The following is a 27,846-nucleotide window of genomic DNA, read 5'->3' on the forward strand; positions in this document are numbered from 1 at the left end:
TGCCAAGGCTGACCTTGAACTTGGCGTCCTCCTGCCCCAGCCTACTGAGTCTCTGGGATTACAGCCCTGTGCCACCAGGCCCAGCCATTTTTCAAATATTTTTTGAGGTGATTTGGAAGAAATTGTGAGATTAATCAAATGGGAAGGTAGCAGTTTCCTGTGGAACAAGCAGTAGGAATTAGCTCGCTTGAGTAGTTTCTATCAGGATCATGGAAAAACAAAGACCAGCACAAGGTGCCTCAACTAAGATTAAGCCAAGGGAAACCAGTACTTACCAATCAGCAGCAAGTCTAGTCATAAATGCTATAAGTTAATGTTACATATGTGATAAACATCTGGGATTCTTTTTTAACACCATATAACAAATTTATAGTGTAAAACGCTTTTTCCACTCTGCATTTTATGAGAGCTCTCACTGGCATTTCACAAGCTTGAATTGAGGCTTCAGTTGTTGTAATTACCCTTCACATATAGGCAACTTCCCGAAAGCCATACAACTACACAGTGACAGAGATGGACACTACCAAACTTATTTAAAACTCCCCTTAAAGGGCAGGGGAAGTGGCTCAAGCGGTAGCGCTCTCGCCTGGCATGCGTGCGGCCCGGGTTCGATCCTCAGCACCACACACAAACAAAGATGTTGTGTCCGCTGAAAACTAAAAAATAAACATTAAAAGTTCTTCTCTCTAGAAGGGAAATTGCATGGAAATGGAAGGAGACCCTCATTGTTATACAAAATTACATATAAGAGGATGTGAGGGGAAAGGGGAAAAAAAAATCAAGGGAGAGAAATGAATTACAGTAGATGGGGTAGAGAGAGGGGAGGGGAGGGGGGATAGTAGAGGGGAGGGGGGATAGCAGAATACAATAGTCACTAGTATGGCAATATGTAAAAACGTGGATGTGTAACCGATGTGATTCTGCAATCTGTATACGGGGTAAAAATGGGAGTTCATAACCCACTTGAATCAAATGTATGAAATATGATATATCAAGAGCTTTGTAATGTTTTGAACAACCAATAAAAAAAATAAAAGTTCTCTCTCTCTCACACACAAAAAAAAGTTCTTTTAAAACTCCCCTTAAAGAAAGGCAGCAGAACACAACAGACACTAGTATGGCAATATGTAAATCAATGGATGTGTAACTGATGTGATTCTGCAATCTGTATATGGGGTAAAAATGGGAGCTCATAACCCACTTGAATCAAAGGGTGAAATATGATATATCAAGAACTATGTAATGTTTTGAATAACCAACAATAAAAAATTAAAAAAAAAAACTCCCCTTAAAGATAATGCAACTTATGTATAGATACAAAAGATATAATTATTATCTAAGATAGATTAAATGGTAGAGAATTTAAGCCAGATGTCCCTGACTTCTCAAGCAGATTGTTCACAGTGCAATAAATACTACTGATCATAACTGTGTAATTCTATTGTGTTGTAATTATACATATGAGTTTAAATCAGGATTCTGGTGTTAAATGTACACATCCTGCCACATTTTAAGAAAATGAAGGGAAAAGAACATATATAGGGACGACTTTTAAACAAATGGCTTGAACTTTATCCATGCATGTGCTGTTTGTCTGATGCTTTGCACAAATAGGTGTTTCTTTAAGATCATACACAAATAGGACTACTGAAAAAGCACCAGTGAAGTGAAGCTTGTAATAAAAGGTTTCATTTAAATAGAAAGTACTGGCTTTATATGTTAGCATTATCTAAGAGAAACGTCATACTCACCCCCTTGGGATGGATTTAACAATACCAGCATTGTAATTTTTTTCTAAGTTGGCTCCATATGAAATGGCAGTGGCAATTATGGTCTGAAATAAAATAAAAGAAGATATGAAACAAAAAAATCCGCAATCCCTCACTGGTCAACATAATTAATGCTGAATTTTCTAACTATATGTTCTACTTACCACAATTACTTCTATAGGAATAGGAACTGGGATTTTGTGTTTAAATCGATCATTTAATTCCTTAACTGCCATACAGATGACAATGGTGAGTAATCCAGCAATGAAATCAGCAAGATTTGTCTCACCAATATTTTGAAAAATTTCTACCAGAGTCTGTAAAGAGAAAATAATCTTATATACTTCCTGCTGCAGAGACATACACATACATAAAATCAATTCTCTCCTGGATTTTCCCACATGAAAAATCAGATCATCAAACAATATGTGAACATTTTATGTTAAATCTTAACAATGTGTTGGTTAATACAGGGACCATTAAGTACATGCTGTCTCTGCTAAGTGTAGATATATACATGTGTATATGTAAATATACCCAAACATATATGTACATGTATGAGTATACACTAATGACAGTCTATTTGAAGAAGTAAAACTATGGGTGGTTTCTACATTTTTATTTTTTATAATAAAAAGTGAAGAGCTTTTTGGGGGCTGGGATTGTGGAAGAGTGCTTGCCTTGCATTCGAGAAGCACTGGGTTCGATCCTCAGCCCCACTTAAAAATAAAATAAAGATATTGTGTCCACCTATAACTAAAAAATAAATGCTTTTTTAAAAATAGTGAAGAGCTTTTTAAAAATGCCATTACATTCTTGTCCTTGCTGAAAAGCTTCAAAAGTTTATATCTTAAACTGGTTTTTACAGGTGCTATTAAATGGCCTATTTTTCACCAGCTGGATAAGGAATTATTGAGACTAAAAGTTAACAAACAAAAAAGTCCCACTTGTTTTCTTTTGGGGTGGGGGGTAGGGTCTCAATTAGCCAGCAGCTTAAATAATGCTTTTCCCTAAACCCAAATAATACAGGTAATAAAAATAAATAAATAATCCTAAAATACATCCATATGTAGATACAAGTACACTGATTTATTCTTTCTTTCTTTTCTTTTTTTCTACCTGGATATCAGACCCCCAGGGGTGATGTACCAGTGAGCTACATCCTCAGCCCTTTTTATTTTTTAGACAGGCTTTCACTAAATTGCCAAGTCTGGCCTTGAATTTTCAATCCTCCTGCTCAACCTCCCAAGTCACTGGGATTACAGGTGTTCACAACCACATCTGACTGATTCATTCTTCATGGCAAAGGATATTAATTTGATCTGTAGGCCGTGTATATATATTTTGAAATTAATTTGGTACAGAGTTTAAACTTGAACTAAGATAACCACTAAAGATAATTCTTTCCAAGTGAGCAGAGAAGCCAGGTCAAGAAATGTAAGTTTTGTTTTGTAAATAAGAAGTTTTTGGAATTGAGGGTATTCTTAAAGGAAATTAGCAAAGGAGTCTGCAGGAAAGAACACTAACATCTTTGTTATATTTGTCGTGTATAAGTCACAACTTAAGAAGACATCCCTTAAATCTTTGAGATTTGTGATGTCTCAGTGAAGCTTATTTTTCTTTGAATGAATCTTTATATAAAGATAAAGGAATGAAACATCTTACAGTTCACAACAGACACCTTGTTGATTTTTGTAGGTAATTAAAATTCTTAAAATAATTATAATGATAATCTGGTAACCGTTATATAAAGAACACAAAGTCATCTAAGAATCATTTTGCGAGCAACCTCAACTCTGGAACACATTCAAGAGTGAGGGAATGAGGGAATATTTTGCAAACAGAATACATTCCACCAAGAGCTTGGATGGGAGCTCAAACATTGAGCTTGTAGGAAGCCTTTTGGACTTTCACTCAAAGGGGATTTTTGTTCTTATTTTAAACCCTGTACTCCTACCAGGTACTGGGCTGTCTGCTTCCCAGAATCACTGAGAATTGCTGGAGGCAGATAGGCTGACAGAACAAGATTTAGCCAGCAGCCCCACGGTGGAAGAGAAAGGGAACTTTCAGGAGCTGACGCAACAAGAGCTTTGGCCATCACACACAGGAGCCAACCGCCCTATTCCTTACACAGAGGCTTGAAGACTGTCATTGCTGTTTGACCTTTAGGAAATCAATTTTCTAATGAAGACCTTCATTAATTCATGAGCTAGGTATAATATTTTGATTATATAGATTAACTGTCTATATAATAAAGGTTGACTTTCCAACTCAGCATGGGAAAATTCCAACTTAAAAAACAAAACATTTGGACTAATTATCCTAACCAAACAAATATTTTCACATTATAAAAATCAGTACAGAAGAGCTGGGAATGTAGCTCAGGGGTAGACCCCTTGCTTAGCATGTGCAAGGCCTTGTGTTCAATCCCCTACCACCAAAACAAAACAAAACAAAAAATCACTACAGCATAGTCCCATTTAATCTAAGAGACACTTAGACCTTTGAATAAAAAGCACTTCTTGCAGGGTGCAGAGGTACACGCCTGTAACCCCAGCTATTCGTGAGGCAGAGGCAGAAAGATCACAAGTTCCAGGCCAGCCCAGACAACTTAACAAGACCCTGTCTCAAAAGAAAAAAAAAGGGGGGCGGGGCTGGGGATGAAGCTCAGTGCTAGAATGCCCCTGAGTTCAAGTCCTAGTACCACCACCAAAAACAAAAGAAAACAAAACAACTCTGTTGGGTCAAAAATGTAATATGAGCTGCAAAAATCAAAATCAGTTCATATTATACAATTGTTTCAGCAAAGCATATACATATATTAGGTTTCCTACACACTGAGTAATCATTCAGGATTTCTTATGAAATGTTCTACAGTAGAAACTTTAGTCTATATAGAAATAAAACTCAGGGCTGAGGTTGTGGCTCAGCGGTAGAGCTCTCACCTCGCACATGAGAGACCCTGGGTTCGATCCTCAGCACCACAAAAAAATAAATAAGTGAAATAAAAGTATTGTGTCCAAGTACAACTAAAATAAATAAATAAATAAATATTTAAACAAACAAAAAAGAAATAAAAGTCAGCCATATAAACTGAGTCATAGGAAAAACAGTGGAATGAATCTGACATAACTTCCTATGTACATATATGAATATACCACAATGAATCTCAACATTATGTACATTCACAAGACTGGGATCCTAAATAGAATATGATAAATTCCATGCTTGTATAAATATATCGAAATAGATCCTACTGCCATGTATAACTAAAAAGAATAAAATTAAAAATAAACAGAAATAGAATGTACTCAAAGAGAGAAGAGACACTCCAAGGATGTACTGAAAAATAATGCTAATTGAGTTTTCTATAAAATACTAAAATCTGGATAAATATATGATCCTGTATTTTAGTCTAGAATTCTAACATAGTTCCAATCATGTTATTGACTTTTCAGTAATGTATAATATTTCACTATATTTCTTATGACTTTTGGGGAATTTTAGGACCATTTCATTTAGATAACTATTCTTGCCCAGCATTACCTAGGTGTAAAGCCATAGGGAAAAAATTACATCTGATCTTGTATATAATGAAATTTACTGGTTAACTTTGAAACTGAATTTATTTTAGTTTATCTTATCTCCATGAATATAACAAACCTTCATAATCACCTCTTGCCTTCAGGAACTTTCTGCTGTCAGATATTTTGTGTATATGTATATTACCCCTTAGTGTGACTTTCTGCTTTATTAAGGGTGTAAATTTAACATACTGAAGTAAGTGAGACGTTTGATCAAGCTAAGCTATGGCTTTCAAAACTCTCAGCTTTGGACAGAACTTCAGTGCATTCTTCTTCCTCACCTTGAAGCAAGTAGCATGAATTTAGTAAGCAAACAAAGAAACAAACCATTCAAAGTGAATGGAGGAAAACAACCACTTTACTTTAGCTACATGGTAGCATTAGTATTATTAATTAATTAGTATTATTAACTCTGAATTGCTGCCAACACCCTGTCATGCTCACTTCTGCATTCTATACCCAAGCATCTCTGGCATTTGTGAACTAAAGGTTTTTCTTTCATTCCTAAGAGTTCCTCCTTCAAATTTTTGTATTCATTACTTCTAATAATCAGTACGTCTTTGAAGGACAGGCTGGAACAAACCAAAATACATTCTTACAATAAAAATATTTTAATTTGTACATGATGTTGTAATAAGTTAATCACATTCCAGGCAAAGTATTTTATAATAATCCTATAATCTTTCCTAGAAGAATCCACTATTGCTGAATTTATTGAAGGAGACTCTTATAAATGCTTACAATAGTAATGTCATAAGCATGGGTCCATTCAGGGACCAAGTGGCTCTTTGAATTTCATGCAATAATTTCTAGACCTGTTCATTCTTTTTTTTTTTTTTTTTCCAGAATAGAATGCTTGCCGGGCATAGTGACACATGCCTGTAATCTCAGCTACTTGGAAAGCTGAGGCAGGAATATCTCAAGTTCAAACCAGCCTGGGCAATTTAGGGGGATCTTGTCTCATAAATACAATTTTAAAAAAGAGATTGGGATGTAGTTCAGTGATACAGCACTTCCATAGCATGCATGAGGTCCTAGTTCAATTCCTAATACCACAGACTTTTCAGAATAGAAAGTTTATATTTACTGTCAAATAGGGGTAATTGAAATTCTTCATCACACTTGACTGGCCTATAAGTAATTTCCTACAAAATTCTACAACAGTAAGCTCATCAGTTATAAGAAATGTACCACTCCAGTGCAATATACGATGTTAATAGTGGGAAGGTTGGGGATGAACAGTGGGTATATGGGAACTCTATACTTTCTGCTCAATCTTTCTGTGAGCCTAAAGCTTCTCTGAAAAGTAAAGTCCATTAGAAAAAATCCTATGGCACATGCTAAACTGAAACTTCAGGAATAATATTCAATAGGAAATAAGTGACACAATGATCATGTTTGGTTTTGAAATTGTGTTTGACCTTGATCTTACATGTCCATGTTGCTTTAGTCCCTTGTGAAACTGGGGCCATTAGCAGCAAGTTTCTTCTTAAACATAGTCCTAGAAGACTATATGAATCATTTCTCCTGTTCTCCAGATGTCCAGCAATGGCCAGGATCCCTGGTCAAGGGCTGGCTTATGCCTCCCGTGATCTGAGTGGATGTAGGCCTAGCACTGTTCTCGGAAGGGGTGAGCATAGTTAGTAAGAGATGTCTTGGTGGGTTTGTACTGGGAGTGAACAGTAACTGGCACATTTGGTAGCTATTCAATAAATCTTATTGCATAGGTCAGTTGAATGGATGAAAATGAAGGAGTAGATGAAGTGTTGATGGAGAAAGTGTGAAAGCAGCCGAAGATATGTGAGAGGCTGCAAAAGTGACAGAGCCTGTCTGAATAAGAAGTCTGAAGTTCTCAAAAAGAACTGAGGACTTGGAAAGGGGAAAAAAAATAATTCTGAATCAGAAAGGAGGCTATACTAATAACGTTTTTTCATAGGCTGGTTCTCTGGGAGGTAAATAATAACCTCCATGAGGCCTATTCTTCCATGATAATGAAAATAATAAAAACAATAAACTGAGTTCTTACTATATGCTAGATATTATTTTTAACGACTCACACAAATTTTATTTTAAAATCCTCTGAGATAGATATTACTATACTCTGAGAGATAGATATTACTATCACTCCATTTTATAATTAAAGACATGAAAGTTTAGGGAAGTTAATTTTTTGTTGTTTTTCTTTTTCTTTTTTTCTTCTTTTTTTTTTTTTTTTTTTTTGATTGATGGTATTTTTATTTGTTTGCTTATTTTGCAATACTGGGGATTGGACCCAGGGTAACCTAGCAATGAGATACACCACTATTCTTGTAAAATTTTTTATTTTGAGACAAAGCCTCATTAAATTGATAAGGCTAGCCTTGAACTTGGGGTCCTCCTGCCTCAGCCTCCCGAGTAGCTGGTATTACAGGCGTGATCCCCTACACACAGCTAGGGAAATTCGTAGTAGCATAACCAATCACATAGGTAGGTGGTAGAAACAAGACTCCAACTCAGGTTTGTTGAAGTTTAAAGTCCATGATCTTAATCACTATGTTGTTCTCCTCCTATATGTATTTCTATCATAAGCATACTGGCAAGCTTGGAGAGAACACTTGGGAATACTTATTGAATGGATGGAGTAATGTGGGATTGTGGCACTATTATGAAATTCAGCAAATTTTTGACAATATCACTAACTCTTTGATATGTATGCAGAGCCTTACATTGTTTTAGATGTTGAAGTTTAAAGTCCATGATCTTAATCACTATGTTGTTCTCCATGATCTCAATCACTATGTTGTGGGTAATGAAAGGATTCAAACCCCACTGGTACCTTATTTTTGCATGGTATAATTCCCCTCAAGCTAGAGTGACATCATGTTACTATTATCACCCATTTTTTCAAGCATTAGTAACAGGCTTTATATAGAATATATATTTAGATCCAAGAACTTCTTCAAATCTAATTAGTGTGATCTATATCCTTCTTTTGCATCTCTTTTGCATGTTGAGTCATCTTGAATTTAATGTTCCTTTTCATTTATAATTGCTGAGACATTTGCATTATGCATTTTATGGACTCTCATAATTAGAAAGGGCTAGAGAAATACATATCCAGTCATTTCATTTTTAAAATAAGACAGAAAAGAAGCCTTGAAATAATCATTTCAAAATAACAACTTTTTAGTATTTGCTATGTGTTAGCTCCTGACCAAGTGCTCCTCATCTATTCTTTTGTATGTGAGCCTGTGTGGTACTGGGTTTAACCCAGGGCCTCTGACTTGCTAGGCAAGCACTCTACCACTGGGCTATGTCCCCACCCTTCACTTTTATTCCTATTTAACAATCCAATCAGGTAGATACCATTAACAACCCCATTCTACAGAAAAGGAAACTGAGGCATGATGAGTTGCTCATATGACTAGTAAGTAGCAGAGTCAGAATTTGAATCCAGGTCCATCCAATTTTAAACCTGAACTTTCAGCCATTACCTTACTTGATGTATTCAAGGTCATTTATCTTGTCATAGCAAAGCAGAGACTAGAGTTCCAGTCTGTTGCACCTCAGAACTGTTTTATTTCAGCATATTGCTTTTTTCATAAATGTTTTTAGGTACAGTAACATTTCAGAAACCATTCTGACCAGTTGAGAACACTGATTTGCAAAATCTGCCTTCTTCGATGTTATTTCTGATTCTATTTCTTCTTTCAGAGAAAAATGTTTTCAGTGGTTACAAAAGTATATATGGGGACTGGGATTGTGGCTCAGTGGCAGAGTGCTTGCCTCACATGTATGAGGCACTGGGATTGATCCTCAGCACCACATACAAATAAATAAATAAGTATATATGGAAAACAGGTTATCCAGGCTCAAGTTAAATGGAGAAAGAACAATGACCCCTCCCCAGAATAAAAAGCAGCACTTACATAGATAATGGAGAGAACTCCATTATAGTTTTTGGTTGAAACGTTGAGGACAATCTTTAGCTGCGAGACCAGTACCTGGAAGGCAGCAGCTGTTGTAAATCCTCCAACCAATGGATCTGCCAAGTACCTCACTATGAATCCAATCTGCAAACCTCCAAATACCAGCTAGGATGAGAAGAAAGTAAAAAGTTAAAATGTTTTCCTGAGAAGCTAGGTTTGTGGCACACACCTATAATCTCAGCAACTCAGGAGGCTGAGGCAGGAGGAGAATCATTAAGTTCAGGGCCAGCCTCAGCAACTTAACAAGACCCTATAAAACTTAGCGAGACACTGCCTCAAATTTTTTTTAAAAAGAAAAGGGTTGGGGATATGGCTCAGTGGTTAAACACCCCTGAGTTCATTCCCCAGTATCAAAAAAAAAAAAAAAAAAAAAGTCTGAGAAAAGAACCATCTTTCTGGAAATATTAATAAATTAAGTTTAATATCAATCAAAACCCCTTGAAATATAAACCTCAAAGTATTTCTGTGTATGTACTAAGAAAAGCAAACATCATGTAGATTTTTTCTGTGACTTCCAGGTCCCGTGGCTCTGCTCACCAGTATATATACTTTCTTTCTCTCATCCTCAACTGAATCAGGCATTTTCATCTGCTTTTTTTTTCCCCCTTCTATCTCTACTTTTGATAGTAAGTAAATATTAATAAGTGAGGTCTTTCAAACTATCTTAACATCCGGCTAAGATAATGTATTTGGAAAATAACTTTTGGGTCCCGGAAATTACTTTGTTTTCCTTTTAGATGAATCTTTATGTTCACATGTTTTGAAGTTACTTATTGCAAATAAGAATCACACAATGGAGTTGGGGCTGTGGCTTAGTGGCAGAGTGCTTGCCTAGCATGTGTGAGGCACTGGGCTGGATCCTTAACACTGCATAAAAACAAATAAATAAAACAATTATTTTTTTTTAAAAAAAAAAGAGAGAGAGAGAGGGCGGCTGGGGTTGTGGCTCAGCAGCAGAGTGCTTTCCTAGCATGTGCGAGGCCTTGGGTTTGATCCTCGCACCACATATAAATAAATAAATAAAATAAAGGTATTGTGTCAACTACAACTAAAAAAAAAAATTATAAAAAAAAGAGAGAGAGAGAGAGAGAGAATCACACCAATCTATATTTTACTTGTATGACCATTACCTGTATGATTCCAACCAAAAGGGTAAGGGTGCTTGCAATCATTACTCTTGCAGTATCTCTGGCTGCTGTATCTAGCATGGTAGTATTCAAGGTACTTCCATTATTGCTGGACATGAGAAATTGTTCGTCGGGGGCCATACTTAGAACAACAGATCCCACCATTAAACTGACCACAGGGAAAGGTCCTGGGGAAAAAGTCTCTTATCATTAATCAGTTATTAATCACAAATATTTAGACTCAACACGTCTATGTAGGATTATAAAAATGTATGAAATAATTAGCTGTGGCTAGGAAAATATTGCTTATTCACAAAAGAAGTTGAGAAGTAGATATCTCAAGTCATTCATGATCCAGAAATGGCCACCAGACATGTCAGTAAGTGATCATGATACCCATTCAGGATGCTTTGTGAATACATAGGAAAGGTGTTTAGCTCATTCTGTGTGTGATCCTCTTGTGTATGGGGGATGAAAGTTGGGGTGGGAGTTGACAATTAAAGCTTTCCAGACAAAGGCATCATATAAATTGAATTCTTACTTGTTCCACCTAATTGTTAGTCCATAAAATATTAACTTTCTCATGTGTCCAGTATCCTGATCTCTGAATCCAAGTGCCTTGATCAATATCACAGGGTCCAAATTGGCAAAGGAAGTATGTAGTTTCTCTTTCTGTCTTTGCAAGATAAATTATTTTTTCATGTCAAATGCCAGTCTGTAAGATTGTAAGTTTTAAAAAGCTCTGATTTCTCAAGGGTTGTGTTTTCTCTTATATGTGGAAGCTAGAGAAGAAAAAGGAAAAGAAAGTTGGAGTGGGGATCTAATTAAAATCAAAGGGAGATCAGTAGACTAGAGAAAGGAACTAGTGGGAGGAAGAAGGGGAGGAACATGGGAAGTACTGGAAAATGATATTGGCCAAATTATATTGTTACGTTGTGTGCATGTACCAATATGTAACAACAAATCCCTCCATTGTGTGCAACTACAATACACCCATTAAAAATGTGGGGGGAAAAACTGATTTCTTCCAGGAAGTGTTCCATTCACTACTGATATTTATACCCAAGATGATCCTATTATTTGACCAACAAAGGGATTTGTTGTTGGGAGAACTCAGTACCCAAACCCAGTAACCTGGAATGTCTAAATGTAGAGAACACTGAGGAAAAAATAAACTCTTATGTTCCTTGCATTTGACATTGATGGATCTCCAAGATGAGAAAGTTCTTTCATTTAATAACCTCTTTCTGGTATCCTCCAGACAAGGCAATGAACTAGATAATGAGAGAGATACAACTAAGCACAGGGACATGGGTGGTGGGTAGAGTAGATGGTTATATTTGTTTCAAGAGGATCATCCAGGTAGACATGTCTAGCCAACAGATGGATACAGGAACAAAACTATCTTTAGTGTAAATGTCAAATTTGCACAAAATAGCATTAAAACATTCATTTACTAGAACATTCTAACAAAAGAGAACTTAAATTTTAGAAATGGCAGGAAAACCTTTTATGAGCCTTGCCAAGAAGAAAAATCAAGCTTGGTTTCTACATTTTTTGGCAAGATTTTGCTAGTCTTCCAATTTTAGTAACTTAAAAATCAGTATGCTCTTTAATTTAATGAATATGTATTTGATGAGTATAATTTAATAAATGCTAAGTTAATCTAGTAAAATACTGATTCAAAGACCTTGCGAAGATTTGTTACCCTGTCATTTTATATTTGGGAGAACAATTTCTAAATATAGAGTCAAATTTATTATATTTTTAAAATCAAAACATACTAAGATCTAAAGGCAGGATTTTTCAGTCTTTCAAATTTATCCTCTTAATTTTAAAAAGGTATGTATACAGTTAACTAATATCATTGACTAGGAAGAATAGACAAAGCATCAAAGCCTGATTTCCTTGGAAAGTATTAATAAAGATAAAGAAGACTGATGCACATAATATAGCTAAACACCTTGAACATGAATGAAGACAATTATAAAATATGTTTATATTTACCAACTGAGGGGCTGTGGTTGTAACTCAGTGGTAGAGTTCTCGCTTAGCAAGTGTGAGGCACTGGGTTTGATCCTCAGCACCACATAAAGATAAATAAATAAAATAAAGGTATTGTGTCCATTATTAAAAAAAAAATTACCAACTGAAATGTGTCTTGATGTTCCAAAGATGAAGTATGTCAGGATAGGAAAAAAAGCAGAGTAGAGGCCATATCCAATAGGAACTGCAGCTAGCAGAGCATATGCCATTCCTGAAATTACATTCAAAGTGATTAAATTCACAAACAAAAGTTACAGTATATTTAGATATGTAAGACTTTTCATTGATACTCTCAATTTATGGGTTCAAAACATCAGCCTGTCCTGAGTGGTTTCTTTATCTTGCATATAAACTGTGCCTAGGCTACCATGCAGCATATGATTTAAATCAGAATAATGATTTCATCTGTGTGCCTTACCTGCTCAAATGAACAGACTTGATCAGTATTTCCATCATTGACTGATCATATCAAGTCAGATATTGACTAAGAACTTAGTAAATTCAGGTCTGGGTCTGTAGCTCAGTGGTAGAACACTTGCCTAGCACATGTGAGGCATTGGGTTCAGTCCTCAGCACCACATGAAAATAAATAAATAAAATAAAGGCATCTACAACTAAAAAAAAAAATTAAGAAAAAAATCTTAGTAAATTTAGTGAAGGATCAGACCAGTTTTTGCATGTGGACAATTTTGTCTGAGTTCATTCACTGTCCCTCCATGTCCAGTCACTGTTGCATTTATCCTTCTCTTTTCTTTTTGGGGAGCAGATGTTAGATACAAAGCAAGAAAAAAAAAAAAAAAGACAATTGTGCTTAGCAGCAGGCAAGATAACTCTATCCTGGTAAGGGAAAACAACTCCACCAGTAGGCTATGCCAGCAGCCTATGGGCCCACAAATGTTAAGCTATAGAAAAATCAACATTTCAGTGTATATGAGGGTTGGAAGAGGATAATGACACATTCTTTTTCTTGGTTAAATACTTAGGCAGTCAGTATAGCTTAATCCATAGTACCTCCCCACCCTTCAGTCTCAACAAGAGAAAGTCAAGTCTTTTGACCCTGAGTTGTTAGTAAAGGCCTATAACATTTTTTTTTTTTTAACAGTAATAGCAACCCAACCCAAATGATCTGGCCTACAGGCACTCAAACTATTTTCTGAATGAAATATCTTCAAATAGGAAATGGCTAGTTAAATTATACTTCATCTATGGTATTTCTAAGTTGTTGATTTTGGGGGGGTGGGCAGGGGGAATGCATGTAATTCCATGAGATGTAATTGATGTGATGTATAGCAGGACATGGAAAACTGTGAAGTAAATTTTTTTATAAAGTGAGAAAAATAAAGATTAAAAACTGATAGTGTAGGCATGTTCCCACTCTTATTAAATTATTTGTTTAAAATATATATTTTAATATAAATTCAGATATGCAAAAAGATAATGAATATTAAAACACTCACGTATCCATAATCTAGCTTAAAAAATGTTATTGACAGTACCACTGAACCTCTCTGTATCCTATTCCTCAATCACATTCCCTTTTCTCCCTCCACCCTCAAAAGGCAAACATTATCCTGAATCTGGTGCTTATTAGTCCCGGGCATTTTGTATACTCTTATATAGATATGCATTTTTGTGTTTAGTACAATACTTACTAACATATGAATATCATAACATATGAATGGGTTATATGGTAGGATCAGAAAAGACTTCCAGTTTATAGAAGTGATTTTTTTCATGTTCCTTATATATATATTTTCTAGTTTTCTACGTAAGTGTTCATTCATTCAACAACTATTGATTATACACATATCAGGTATGGTACTACTGAGGTCTCTGCCTTGTGGAATTTGCATTCTAGAAAAATATGTATTATTGGTGTAATCGTTTTAATAGGTAAATTACAATAAGGAGTTACAACAATCAATAGTTCCAGGAACATGGATTTAGAATAAAAAGATGACTCCTCAAAAGGAAGACAATAAAGGAAGGAGGAGGGAATTAAAGCACAACCTGTTTCTAATGGACATTTTTCAAGTTCTTCTCAAAGTTCCATTTCCCTAAACTGGGCTCTGTAGTTTAAAAAAAAAAAAAAATATATATATATATATATATATATATATATATATATATATATATATATTTTTAGTTGGACACAATACCTTTTATTTTATTTATTTATTTTTTATGTGGTGCTGAGAATTGAACCCAGCACCTTACCTTGCACATGCTAGGTGAGTGCTCTACCACTGAGCCACAACCCCAGCCCTCTGTAGTTTTTAGTATGCCTGGAAAAATGGGAACTTTTTCAATATCTGTTTAGAAACACCTGCTACTCAAGTATATTGCAATCATCTTTATTACAAAGAAACTTGGTACAATACTTTTAATAAGTATTCAGTTTGTAAAGAAACCTAAGCCATTAATTTAAATTATGCAATCTCTTTGTTGGTCCTATGATGTGTAGGATGGTGGCATCAACTGCTAAAGCAAGTGCTACTAAACATTTGGAAACACCCAAAAGGCAAGTCCTCCCACTATGTGAGGACACAGTGGTCCCTCACCAGAAACTGAATCTATAGGGGCCCTCATGTTAGACTTCTTACCCTCAAGAACTACAAGAAACAAATTTCTACGTTTATTAAATAAGTAAATGTCAAAGATAGAAAGTAGATAGCAAAGGAGGGTCTAAAATTGCATATTAGAAGCACATAGCACAGCTGGACCTGATGGTGCATGCCTATAATCCCAGAGCTCAGGAGGTTGGGACAGGAGGATCACAAGTTCAAAGCCAGCCTCAGAAAAAGCAAGGTGCTAAGCAACTCAGTGAGACCCTGTCTCCAAATAAAATACAAAATAGGGCTGGGGATGTGGCTCAGTGGTCAAGTACCTCTGAGTTCAATCCTCAGTACCCATGCCCCAAAAGAAACATCTAGCACTTGCCCATTTCACCTGGGTTAAATCTCTAGGAGTGTGTGCGTGCACACACACACAACAACAACAACTGAACTGCAAGGCATAAGGGAACAGAAGTTTCCCCTTCAAAACTGTGGTTTGGGGAGCCAGCTGTAAGAGTCCAGGGGAATAAGCAGCCATGTGTGATTTCACTTAGGAGCTAAGTCACACTAAGTAGAGTCACGAGCAGTACATTGTGAGGGGACTGCCCACCACTTTCCCCACAATAGATATTTATGATTATATAGCTTCTTCCTGCACCAGTATACACTACTTATTTCTTGGCTCACCTCCTATGGTCCAGAAGAGGCAGCAGAGGCCATTCACTCTGCCACCTTTGTTTATTCCTAAGCTTTTGAGTTATGGATATTAATCCTCTGTCAGAAGAACCCCAGATAGACATAACCAGAAAAGAATGTCTCCATAACATGTAGTTAAACAAAGTACAGAATAAATAAATAATATTAAAAGCTGCAAAAGAGAAGCATAAAGTCACATTTAAAGGCAGACCCATCAGAATTAATTTCTCTGTAGAAACTCAAAAGTCCAGGAGAGCATGGAATGATGTATCAAGAAGATATAATGATTATAAATATATAGAGATATATGCTGAATCAGAGCATCCAATGTTATAAAACAAAAACTACTAGACATAAAGGGAGAGATAGGCCACAATGAAATAATAGTTGGTGACTTCAAAACTTCACATCATCAACAGAACATCCAGATTAATAAAAGAAAAAGAAAAAAAATCAACAAAGAAACATTGAGTTACGGATCAAATGGAATTAAGAGATATCTATAGAATATCCCATCCAATAGCTGTGGGATACACATTCTTTTCATAAGCACATGGAACTTTTCCTAGAATAGATTAGCTATTAGAACATAAGTTATAATATTTTTTTAAAAATTGGAATAACTTCTTGCATATTATCAGATGATAATGGAATGCAAGTATAAATCAACAGCAAGACAAACTCCAGAAATTATACAAACACATGAATAATTTAAAATACACTTTGAATGAACAGTAGGTTATTGGAGAACTTGGGGAGGGGTGGAATTAAAAATTCCTAGAATAAAACGAAAATGGAAACTCAATCTACCAGAAACTATGGTATACAGTGAAAGAAGTACTAGTAATGAAGTTTATATCTATGATTGCCTACATTAAAGAGAGAGAGAGAGAGAGAGAGAGAGAGAGAGATATCGATCTCAAATAATAACCTAATGATGTATCTCGAAGTCTTAGAAAAACAAGGGAAAACTAAACCGAAAACTAGTAGAAGGGAAAAATAGTATAGATCAGGCAGAAATAAATGAAAAGAGACTAAAAGAACAATACAAAGAATCAATGAAACAAAGGTGGGTTTTTAAAATTTGTTTTTTGTGGTATTGGGGATTGAACTCAGGGCCTCAATGTTAGGCAAGTTCTCTTCCAATGAGCAACACCCCCAGAAAAACAAATGAACAAATTCAGCAAAGAAGCAGAATGCAAAATCAACATTAAAAAATCAGTAGCTTTTCTATATTCCAATAATGAACTCACTGAGAAACAGGAAAGCAATCTGATTTACAATAGCCTCAAAAGAAAAACAGAAACCCAAAGAGTAGTAAACTTAACCAAAGAGGCAAAAGATCTCTACAAGGAAATGGTACTGGGGAAAGTGGATATCCACATGTAGAAGATTGAAACTTGACCTTTATCTATCAACCTGTACAAAAATCAAATCATAATGGACCAAAGAGACCTCAATGTAAGACCTGAAACTTTGAAACTGCTAGAAGAAAACTTACAGGAAACATTTAAAGATATTGGCACAGGAATGATTTCCTGAATAGAACTCCAATAGCTCAGGTAACAAAAGCAAGAACTGACAAATGGAGATTACATCAAATTAAAAACTTTTTCATTGCAAAGGAAACAATCTACAGAGTAAAAGAGAACCTACAGAATGGGCAAACATCTTTGCCAACTATTCTTCTGACAGAGGATTAATATCCAGAACTCAAAATCGTAACAACCTAAGAACAAATAATCCAATAGTAGAAACGAAGGTGGGAGTGAGGTGCGCCTCTGTAGTCAGGCTGAATGGCCTCTGCTACCTCTGCCAAACCATGGGAGGTGAGCCAAGAAGTCAGACCACTCAGGACACAGAGGTGGTGAGGTGGTGGTGTGGGCAGCCGTCAGGGACCTGAGTGTGGGGAGCCTGCTGGCAGCTGGCCTGGCCTGGCCAAACTGGAATTGCTATTCTTGGCCACCGCAGGGCAGTCCACACTGTCTTCCAGAATCCTTATCACACAGGAAGAACATTTTCCTGACATTTAGGTGCTTTTATATTCATCTCAAAACACATCCTGAACTCAGGACCTGGCAGGTATTCTTATGTTGTCTTCCAGAGTAGGTAGTCCTGCTTGTCTCATCCAACCACTTTCCCTATTAAAACATGGATATCTTTCTACACATTACCTCCATGGTTTGGAATGGAAAAGACTGCTTTTCTTTTGTTCCACCTTTCAGATTCAATACAGAAAGAAGCCCTTAGGATGCAGTTATCCTTCATCAGGAAGGAAAAAAAAAAGTAAGCAACTGATAATGCGTCATCTTCTGTAGTTTGCTAATTATTGAGAAATTATTCTGCAAGCTGAAGGCTGATGTTTAATTTGAAACAGGTGCTTAGGATGTGGTACTGCCTGGTGAGCCCATTCCTCAGGAATTGTGCTTTTCTCTCAGACAACTTCTAAAACCTCCCCTACTTTCCTCAATACAACCATTTCTCTCTTCACCAGAGTAGAAGAGGCACATCTCACCTTTTCATTGAAAACATGGAATCCAGGAGAGATGCTCCCAGGTTGCTTTTCATCAGAATTTCAAGCCTCTCTGAATCTGCACACTTTGAACCAACTATCTTCCTTTGAAATGGAGGAAATCTCCTCCTTGTCCTTAAGGAGTAATAATCCCACTTCTGTCCAGCAACCTATCCATATTTGCCTCCTTCTCATGAATTTGCTTCTAGAAATTTCTCCTTTACTTCTTGAACCACGGATCTCTTTCTTTCTATGAGGTTATTCCTTCCATTTCACAAATAAATTCTAGTAGCTCTTGTATTAAAAGGAAAGCAGATCTTTCCTTCACTCCACCTGTATCCTTTATCTCCCTCCAATTCACAGCAAAACTTGCTAAAAGCAGTCCTGAATTTCCATGGGAAGCTTTATCCTTTTTTGTTTTAAACTTTTCTCTTTCCTTCTGGTCCCTCATTCCTTTGATCGTATCTTTTTCTCCAGCTTTCTGAGTCCAACTTCCTCAAGTTGTTTGTTACCCCTTCTCATTTTCCTGACCTCTAAGTACACCAGCCCTCTTCTCCCCATCTGCCCTTCTTTCCTAAGTAATTGCAGACCTTTCCATTCCTTTAATCCCGCCCTCCCCCCCCCACCGCCTTTTTTTAAAGGTACCAGGGAGTGAACCCAGGGCCTTGTGCATGCTACATAAGTGTTTTACCACTAAGCTACATCCCCAGCCTGTCCTGCCACCTGTTCCTTTAAATATCACCTCTAAAGTGATGTGACATTCAGCCCAGGCCTCAACTTTGATCTTTATACTTGTAAGAGTTCCAACTTCTGTTTGGAATCTCTATTTAGATGTCTCATGTGTATCTATCTCAAACCTAGATCATCCAAAAGGAAACCCTTGGTTTGTCATTCCAAACCTGCTTCACAGCCAGTTTTTGCCCCCTGCCCCTGCCCCTGTACCTAGGGCCTTGTGCATTCTTGGTATGTATTCTACCACTAGGCTACATCCCCAGCCCTTTTTAAAATTTTATCGAATCAGGGTCTCCCTAAGTTGCCAAGACTGGCTTTGAAGTTGTGATTCTCCTGAGTAGCTGGGATGACAGTTGTCTACCACCAAGCCTGGCTCAGTCTTTGCCTTTTTGTTTGTTTGTTTGTTGTACTGAGGATTGAACTCTGGGGCACTCAACCACTGAGCCACATACCCCAGCCCTATTTTGTATTTTTATTTAGAGACAGCAACTCACTTTCACTGAGGCTAGCTTTGAATTTTCCATTCTCTGGCCTCAGCCTCCTGAGCCACAGGGATTATAGGCATGCGCCACTGCTCCCGGCAATCTTTGCCATTTTAATAAATGACATAACCATCCACCCAGTTGCACAAGTCAACAATCAAGGAGTTGTCTGTGGTTTTTATATGCACTTATCAGTTATACTGGTGAGTTCTTGCTGCAAAAAAAATACTTCAGATGTTGCAGATCTCACCATGTTCTGCTTGATCTGGTTCAAGCCAAATCACCTATCCTAAGGGCTGGGTTTGGGGTGAGGCAAGTGAGGAGCCTAGGGCACAATATTTAAAGAGGCTCCCTGGGAGTGAATGACCCTCTTGCCTGGCCCTAAACCCTGGCCTTCCTAACCTTATCTCATCTTTACCCACCCTCCCTCGCTGTACTCCACCTAAACCAGAATTTTTCCTGCTCCTCCCAGATCTAGCCCAGGCCCTGGAAAAGACTAAGCACTTTTTGCCCTCATGGATTTTACATCTTTACCTGGTGCCCTCTTCCTCCTGCTCAGCACTTGGCTGCCTCCTTCTCTTCCTCTGGTCTCTGTCTATAATTCTACTTCTTCAACTCGGCCTTTTTTGACCATTGTATCTAAAATAGACCTTTCCTCTCAAATTAATTCCTATTTTTGGCATTTCAACTCCACCACAATGGTTGTCACAATCTATAAAATATTTTTTATTTATACACTTAATTATTTAATTCCCAGAACTACCACTAGAAAGGAGCTCCATGAGGTCAGTACCCGTACCTGTTAATAAATCATTGAATCTCATGGCTCAATACCTGGCATACAGAATTAGTCTACAAACATTGATTACACAAATGAATAATAAACAAATATATGAATGAGCCAGACTACCCTCCCAGAAAGTTATCTTATAAAGATAATGTTTCTGGAAAAACCACGTATAAAGTAAAGAACATACAATGTACAAGTTAAGATCTTAGAAATTAGACTCTGAATTCAAATTCAGCTCTACCACTTGCAGCTCCCTGAACTTGGGGAAGATTTAATAGATTTCTCATCTATTGAAAAAGGAGATGATAATAGTACCTACCTTGCAGGGTTGGTGTGAGGATTAAATGAGATAACTAGGCAATATCTTTTGTATAGTTTCTAATACAAACTAAATAAAATTAATCCATAGACTAAATACTTGTCTATGAAAACTCAGGAGACCTGGATCTTGAACTACTATTTTCATATATAACGACAATTAGTTATCAACAATTCAATCCTCTTCACTAAATATTTATAGGGCCATCTATTATGTACCAATTTCTATGCTAGGCAAACATGAACTGCTAACCAACTGCTAAGCAAACATGAACTAGACATGCATGGTTCCTGTTCCCAGGAGCACTGGATGTTGCTTTGTCAGTCATTAGAGCCAGCTGCATAGAGCAATGCCCCATTCTGTTCTCCCTCCTATGGCTTTAGGAGTGAGACCCCACATTGGGACCAACAGAACATTCTCCCCTGTGGGAATCTACCTGGCCTGCTCTGAATAATCTGGAGCGCTCCGTAACCAAATTTTAGCTCAACACAATATTATTTACCATGTATTACTAACTTCAAAGTAGTCTGTTTTCAAGCCACCTTTCTACACACAGCCATACCCTCCACTACTTCCCATCAGCTGAGACTCAGACTTAACCTTCAGGGAAACAACTTTGACAACTTAAGTTCCAGGAAGCCATTCCCAATCCCCTGATTGGGTTGTGGGCTCCTCGATGGCACCCCATTAGCAGGCAATGTTGCCCCTGCCACAGCCTTCAACACACTAAATTGTGAGCCTCCATTTCTCCACTAAACTATGAGCCCCTTGAAAACAGGTGGTACATCTTATTCTTGTCAGTGTACATCCTAGGTGCTCCATAAAATTATAATAAATAATGAGACTTCTTTTCCATGACTTGGAGGCTTTGAGGGATTGGACAGGATGGTGGTGCCAGTAGTGCTGAAACAAGATAGTGAGGATGAGGGGCAGAGGAGAATATCTATACTGTTACACACAAACTATGCAACAGATTTCTAAAATGCTTATGGAAATGTTATGGAATAAATCAAGTTCCAAAATAAAACAAAAAAATCTCACCTGTGTTGGAACATTTTCCCAGAAGATTAAAATAAGAGGATGGCTAAAAGGGGAGTGGAATATTCATGTATGTCCAAGCTAAGACACTTTGTTTTTAATTTCCTTTAAACCAGTTTCACACTACAGGTGAAGATCCATGCGTAAAATGTAAAATAATTTAATGAGCTAAAATAATAATTTTAAAAAACCAGACTAGAATAGGACACATTATAAGGTATTAATACAATGAGAATAAACATTATTTCACAAAAATTTAATTGTGATTAAATTTATTTAATATTTATTACAATAAGTTGTGGTTTATAGGGGCTGGGATTGTGGCTCAGCAGTAGAGTGCTCACCTAGCACAAGTGAGGACCTGGGTTTGATCCTCAGCACCACATAAAAATAAATAAACAAAATAAAGATATTGTGTCCAACTACAACTAAAAAAATAAATAAATATTTTAAAAAATTGTGGTTTATAAATGTGCAAAGCCACGGTTTGGTATATGCCTCTAAGTTGGAGCCACACAACTAGAGAAGCTATAGCATTTCCCAGGAAAAGAACTCAATGAAAGAGGAGAAAAGAGGTGAATTTTCCCACTGAGGGACTCTAGAGGAAAGATGAAGGCCTTGAAGGGGGAGTAAGCATTTGGTACAGAGCCATGGTAGAAGGAGTGGGGCCAGGCCATTGTGGACTACAGCAGAAGACAGTATCTCTCAACTACTTGAGACCCAGCCCACCAACATCTTACCTTGCAGTGTACCCACAAGTCCAGTACTAACTCCTGAAATGATATCACTGAGCAGCCATTCCTTGATTCGGTATTTGGGGAGCCAGTCCAGGATGGGCAAGAGAGACTTTAGCACACCAAAAGCTCTCTTTCTTGAACAACTGTCAAAAAATGAGAAAGCTGGGTTTCCAATTCAATTTCAGTCATAATCAATTGTAAATCCTAGAATTATAGAATGAACTCCTCTGATGTTTCTAACCATTTAGAAAAATAATTTATGGAAAATACTAGCACTGGAGAGCTACCACGATTTTGCCAAGAACTGTAGCTATCCTTTTAAGTGCACTGTACTAGGAAACACAGGATTAAATGACCCCTCCTCTCCTCCACCTTTTTAATCCTGTGAGAAAATATCCCTACACAAGAACCCATTTTCTGGCCCAGCCAAAGAGGGATCAATGTGGAGTCTCTAAGTGGAGATTAATTTTTAGACTTCTAACCTAGTACTGCCTTCTTTTTTTTAAACAAAAATAAACACACTGAATATTTTGGCAATACAAGCTTGGAGTCAGTTAAGAAAACCTTAACATAATAAATGTATACCTTGTAGCAACTTTAAATTCAACAACCTACACACATAAGAGGAAAAATATCAACAATAATAGATAAACATTTGACTCATAATAGAAAATTGTGTTTTTAAAAATGATGACATTTATGAAACAATTGGAAATGTTTAATGCTGAGCCAATGTTTTTATGTTAAGGAATTGGTTTTAGGTAGATAACAATATGTGGATATATAGAAAGAATATATATATATATATATAATATAATGTATATTTTATACATTATGTATAAGTTATACATAGATATTTTATATATAATTTTATGCAATTTTTTTTTTGGTTCTGGGGAATGAACCCAGAGGGGCGCAAACCAAACCCAGACAGGGCCTTCCTAAATTACTGAAGCTGATCTCAAACTTGTGATCTTCCTGTGTCAGACTCCCAAGTCTCTGGGATTACTGGACTGGGACACCACACCTGGCTTGTGGTTATGTTTTTAAAGAGTTCTTAGAGGTACATACTAAAAGATATATACAGTGGGCCCTCCTTTTCCATGCATTCTGAGTTAACCACAGATCAAAAATCAGGGGGAAAAATTGTGTCTATATTGAACATATGTAGATTCTTACTTCCTAAGTAGCACAGTATAACAACCATTTACATATGTTGGTATTACAAGTAATTTATATATATTATAGCCATTTTATATAAGGGACTTGCGCATCCTTAGATTTTGGTATCTTCCAGATTCCTGGAGCCAATCTCCTATGGATGTCAGGGTAGAACTGTAACTGAAAAAGATACTACATGGGATTTCCTTCAAAATATTGGAGGGGTAAGGGAATGGTTGTAGGTAAAATAAGATTAACTGAGTTGGTCATTGTTGAAGCTAGGTGATGAGTAAAAACTTCGCAGGGGGGATTATTATACCTTTCCATATAATTTAAGTGTTGCATAATAAAAGGGTAAAAAAAAAAGAAAACAAAAATTTGCAATTAGTTGACTGTTTTCTAAGTTCTTCATGTTTGGATTTTCTAATTCTGTGTGGCACATTTGGGCTTAGAGACAAGGTGGTTCTCTGTAGGGGTCCCCCCTCTCTCCTGGTGAAGTAATTGGAGTACACCACTTGGAGCTGTTTTCTTTCATCCAGGTCTCTAACTAAATGGTATCAACCCGCATTCTCTTGAGGGTTTCAAGGACTCCTGGCCTGGTGGTGGGTTTATCCACCATTTCCTTTAAATGAGCCGTTTTCTTCCCTTCTTTCCTCATGCTGTCCTTCAAAAGAAGGCAACACAGAGACCCACAGTACCTCAAGGTACACTCCAGGTTTCATCAAGAGAAAAGAGATGGGGCTCCGGGAACCCACTCCCTCCGAAGGCGAGTTTCCCCAGGCAAGAGTTACAGTGATTCCTGGCGGGAGACTGATGGAGCCACCGTCGGACAAGGAAAGGTGGCATCGGGGTGGTGAGACTCAGAATCAAGTCTCTAAGAGAAGCGCCGGGCAGTGCCGCGGGTAGGGCGGGAGCCCCCCACCCCGCACACCCAGACGCCCCGCTCCACTTCTCTCCGCGCCTCTGGCCAACTACCTGCAGCTCTTGGCCAGGCTCTCCCGCAGAGTCCTGCGCTCCTGCAGGCGCCGCTCGTGCTGTTGCTGGAAGGCGAGCTCGTTGTAGACCCGCCGCGACAACACGTAGCTGCAGCTGTACTCTGGTAGCTGCGGCGGATCCGATCTGCTGCCCGGCGCTGCCATGACCTGCGAACCCGAGGACAACCAAGAGGGAGGAGAAGCGGAAAGGGAGGACAATCGGAGTTGAAGAGCAAGAAACAGGCTGTTAGCATCTGTTAGCTGCCTCTGGGCGCCACCTGTTGTGGCCGACCGTGGCGAGCCTGGTCTGCGTCCTGCAGCCCTCCGCGCCAGCGACACGCAGTTCCACGGCACACACGGCCAACCTGGAGTGGGGCACCTGAGCACCTTCGTGTCCCGTGGCCTGCACCTATTGCCGGGGACTGCCCCACTCTGAAGAGAGGGATCCTTATTCTGAGGGCTTCCAGATTTGGAACAAGTCGCTGACTTGGGCAGCTGGGGCGCTGTCCGCGTCCTGAAATCTCTACAAACCACCCTTCGGACAGGGGCCTCAAGAGCTTGCCAGGGGAAAAGCGCCCTCCCTTCCTGTACCAGACCCAGGGCACTGTTCCAGGCACGTAGTGGGAGGGGTGCACCAAGCAGGGCGTGGGACCCCCAAGATGTGCTCCTGAGGTCTCGAGGTTGCCTACGCTGCAGGCAAATTCCAGCGATAGGTCCCAGCTCTCCTGCGGGGTAGAGGAGGAGGACCCCACGTCTTGTTTTCTAACCCCCTTACTGTCAGCTTCTCAGAAAGAAGGCTGTACTGCCCCCTGCCCGCCCGCAGCGTGCCCCTAGACTAGTCTCGTCCCAGGGAGTTGTGCGAGGGCGGGGCGGAGTGAGGTAGTCTTCAGCGGTGAACTCACCTGCTTCGCTCCTGCGCTCCGCCCGGAATGCCCCGGGACAGCCGCTCCGCAGCCTTTATAGCGCAGACAGAAGTCGGTGCGACGTTTTATTTATGGAGCAACAGAGACACCTTGGTCAAAAGGAAGGACACAAGGACTGGCGGCCTTTCCCCACGGACCCTACCGGGAAAGAAATCCTTTCCCTGCCGCGTTCTTTCCCTTTCCCGAAGCTGGAGGGCTGAGTGTGTTACTGGCTGTCACACAGGGGCCACCCAGATCTTCACTCACCCCCCAATTACTAAGGCGGGTGGCGAGGTCAGGGGCGGGGCAGCCCCTGTGGTATTCTTTTCCGGAGAGCAGCACCAGCTGGGAGGGCTGACCTTGATTCCTAGGTTGTGTGAATCCACGATCCACAGTCTAGCACAGGTGCTCTCATGAGGTGTGGCGGGCGGGGAGGAGAGGAGGAGTGGTTGGTTTTGTGTATTAATAAGACTTTGGATTTCTAGAAAGTATTTAGGAGTACTCAGTGGGTGATGGTTAGAGTGTTCATAATTTACTCGTAGATTTAGGTACATGTTCTGTGCACATATTTCACAAAGTCAAGTGTTCAGGTGGCCCCTCTGGTTCTTTATTTTTTTCTCATGCACCTGTACAATCAGGGAGGGAATAAGCTGGACTAGACCGGAATCAAGACTCAAGGGTGAGGGGCAGTCAGATCTATTCTACCTTATCAGTGTGTTGTCTTCTGTGGGTAAGTACATGCTGGGATAAATCTTGCAAAAACTAATACTTGATTAAGATGAACATCAAAGGAAGGATTATCACCTGAGTTTCAATGTTTTGAGGTAAAGGAAGAAGAGGCTTCAAAATATGGACCTTCTGAACACTGTCAGTTACCCATATTGAAAATATAGAACATGACTCATCTTTCGGCTCCTGGAAACAGTACTCCTCAGTGTAAATTCCCTAGTCAACACCATGCAAGCATGCGGTGTTTTTCTGAGGTATGACTCAACAGCTTTCAACAGATTTTCAAAGACTTTCTTGACCCAAGGAAGTTAAGAACTAGCTGGGTGTGGTGGCTCTGGCCAGTAGGCCCAGACACTCAGGAGGCTGAGGTGGAAGGATCACTTGAGCTGGTGAGTTCAAGACCAGCTTGGGCAACACAGTGAAACTTTGACTCTGAGAGGAAGAGAGAGGAAGAAAAAGGCCACTGAAGAAGGAACCTAAAAAACAATTGAGGTCATGAAGTGAATTCTTATCCACTTGCAGAGAAGAGGGAAAGAATCACTTGTGTGTTGTGGTTTCATATACCAGAGTTGCTTAACTAAAGGCTATTTTGCCCCCTCCCACCCATGACAATGTTAAGAGACATTCTTGGTTTTCACATCTGGAAGAATGTTACTGAGATCTATTGGGTAGAGGTCAGGGGTGCTTCTAAACATCCAATAGTGGAGTTAATCATCCTGCTAAGGTTTTGTGTGTGATTCAACTTTTACATTTACTAATAATTTCCCACCTGTATTAAATATACTCATCTTTCCATATATTTGTATGTGTGTATGTATTTCTTACAAATAGCACGTTGTGGTTGAATATATAACTCAGCTCCACTGAAATAGAGAGAAATGTTTATTTTAAAGTGGATTCTGAATATGCCTATATTATATACCCTTACACAAACTTTCAAGGTCCAGTTAAAATGCCATCTTTTCCATCAACATTCCTTGATGCTTTCAGTCAGAATTAATAGAACCCTTTTTGTGGTTTCTCTTGGCACCTTATCTGATTCTCTCTTAAGATGTCTCTCATAATTACCTTAGTATCATATTTGTATTTACCAATAAGTCTTATCTTTCTCACTAAACAAAAACTTCTTGAGGACAAGCAATATATCTCCCTCCAACAATTATTGCCTTCTATCATGTTCTCTAAACAGACTAACTTATAGCCCAAACATGTTTTTTAAAACTAAAAATTATATTACATGTTTGTCTACATTTTGTTTTTCAGGTAAGATTATGATATAGGTAAGTACATGTGGATTTTTCTAGCCTGGGCCAATGGCTGTCTAGGATTCCAGAATATCAACTCATATATACAACTTCACAGGAAATCACCTAGATAATTCAAGCCTTTCTTTAATTTAGGGGCATTCTGTACAAACATAAAGACAACCATATATTTATTTTAGTCTGGTCCAGTCAGTCCTCTGAACCACTTTGCTTCAGGACTTGGCAATGGTTTGGTGGTGATAGTGATTCAGAGGATTAAGGAGTGAGATAGAGATGGCAGAAGGACAGAGGAGAAAACAGACTATCAAATAACACCAGGAGTGAACAGTGTTAATTCTCTTGACGAATAAACAGAATTTTTGGAAAGGCAAATGTATAAGAATTCCATTCAATAATCACTATATGTCCTGCATGTAAACGGATGAAGATATTGCTTCCTTTTTCTATTAAATACTTTCAC

At 38.3% G+C, this 27,846-nt stretch overlaps 1 protein-coding gene across 2 annotated transcripts in view; it reads right to left on the minus strand.

Annotated features, from left to right (window-relative positions):
* Slc26a4 (solute carrier family 26 member 4) overlaps positions 1 to 25,520 on the minus strand; it is a 56,443-nt gene extending 30,923 nt beyond the window's left edge. Inside the window, exons 1-8 of one of the 2 annotated variants that reach the window (XM_046422502.1) lie at positions 25,393 to 25,520; positions 24,492 to 24,658; positions 22,359 to 22,498; positions 12,595 to 12,705; positions 10,452 to 10,636; positions 9,262 to 9,426; positions 1,934 to 2,086; positions 1,752 to 1,834 (exon numbers count right to left, since the gene is read on the minus strand). In XM_046422502.1, coding sequence (XP_046278458.1) covers positions 1,752 to 1,834; positions 1,934 to 2,086; positions 9,262 to 9,426; positions 10,452 to 10,636; positions 12,595 to 12,705; positions 22,359 to 22,498; positions 24,492 to 24,655 — 1,001 coding nt within the window. In that variant the 5' untranslated portion in view covers positions 24,656 to 24,658; positions 25,393 to 25,520. The remainder of the gene's footprint in view (positions 1 to 1,751; positions 1,835 to 1,933; positions 2,087 to 9,261; positions 9,427 to 10,451; positions 10,637 to 12,594; positions 12,706 to 22,358; positions 22,499 to 24,491; positions 24,659 to 25,392) is intronic. The other variant, XM_046422503.1, reaches the window with a different exon arrangement.
* Positions 25,521 to 27,846: the final 2,326 nt, after the last annotated feature.

This window comes from Marmota monax, unplaced genomic scaffold, assembly GCF_021218885.2.
Source record: "Marmota monax isolate L192 unplaced genomic scaffold, Marmota_monax_Labrador192_F-V1.1 WCK01_AAM20220418_F8-fsc00027, whole genome shotgun sequence".
Taxonomy (NCBI): Eukaryota; Metazoa; Chordata; class Mammalia; order Rodentia; family Sciuridae; genus Marmota; species Marmota monax.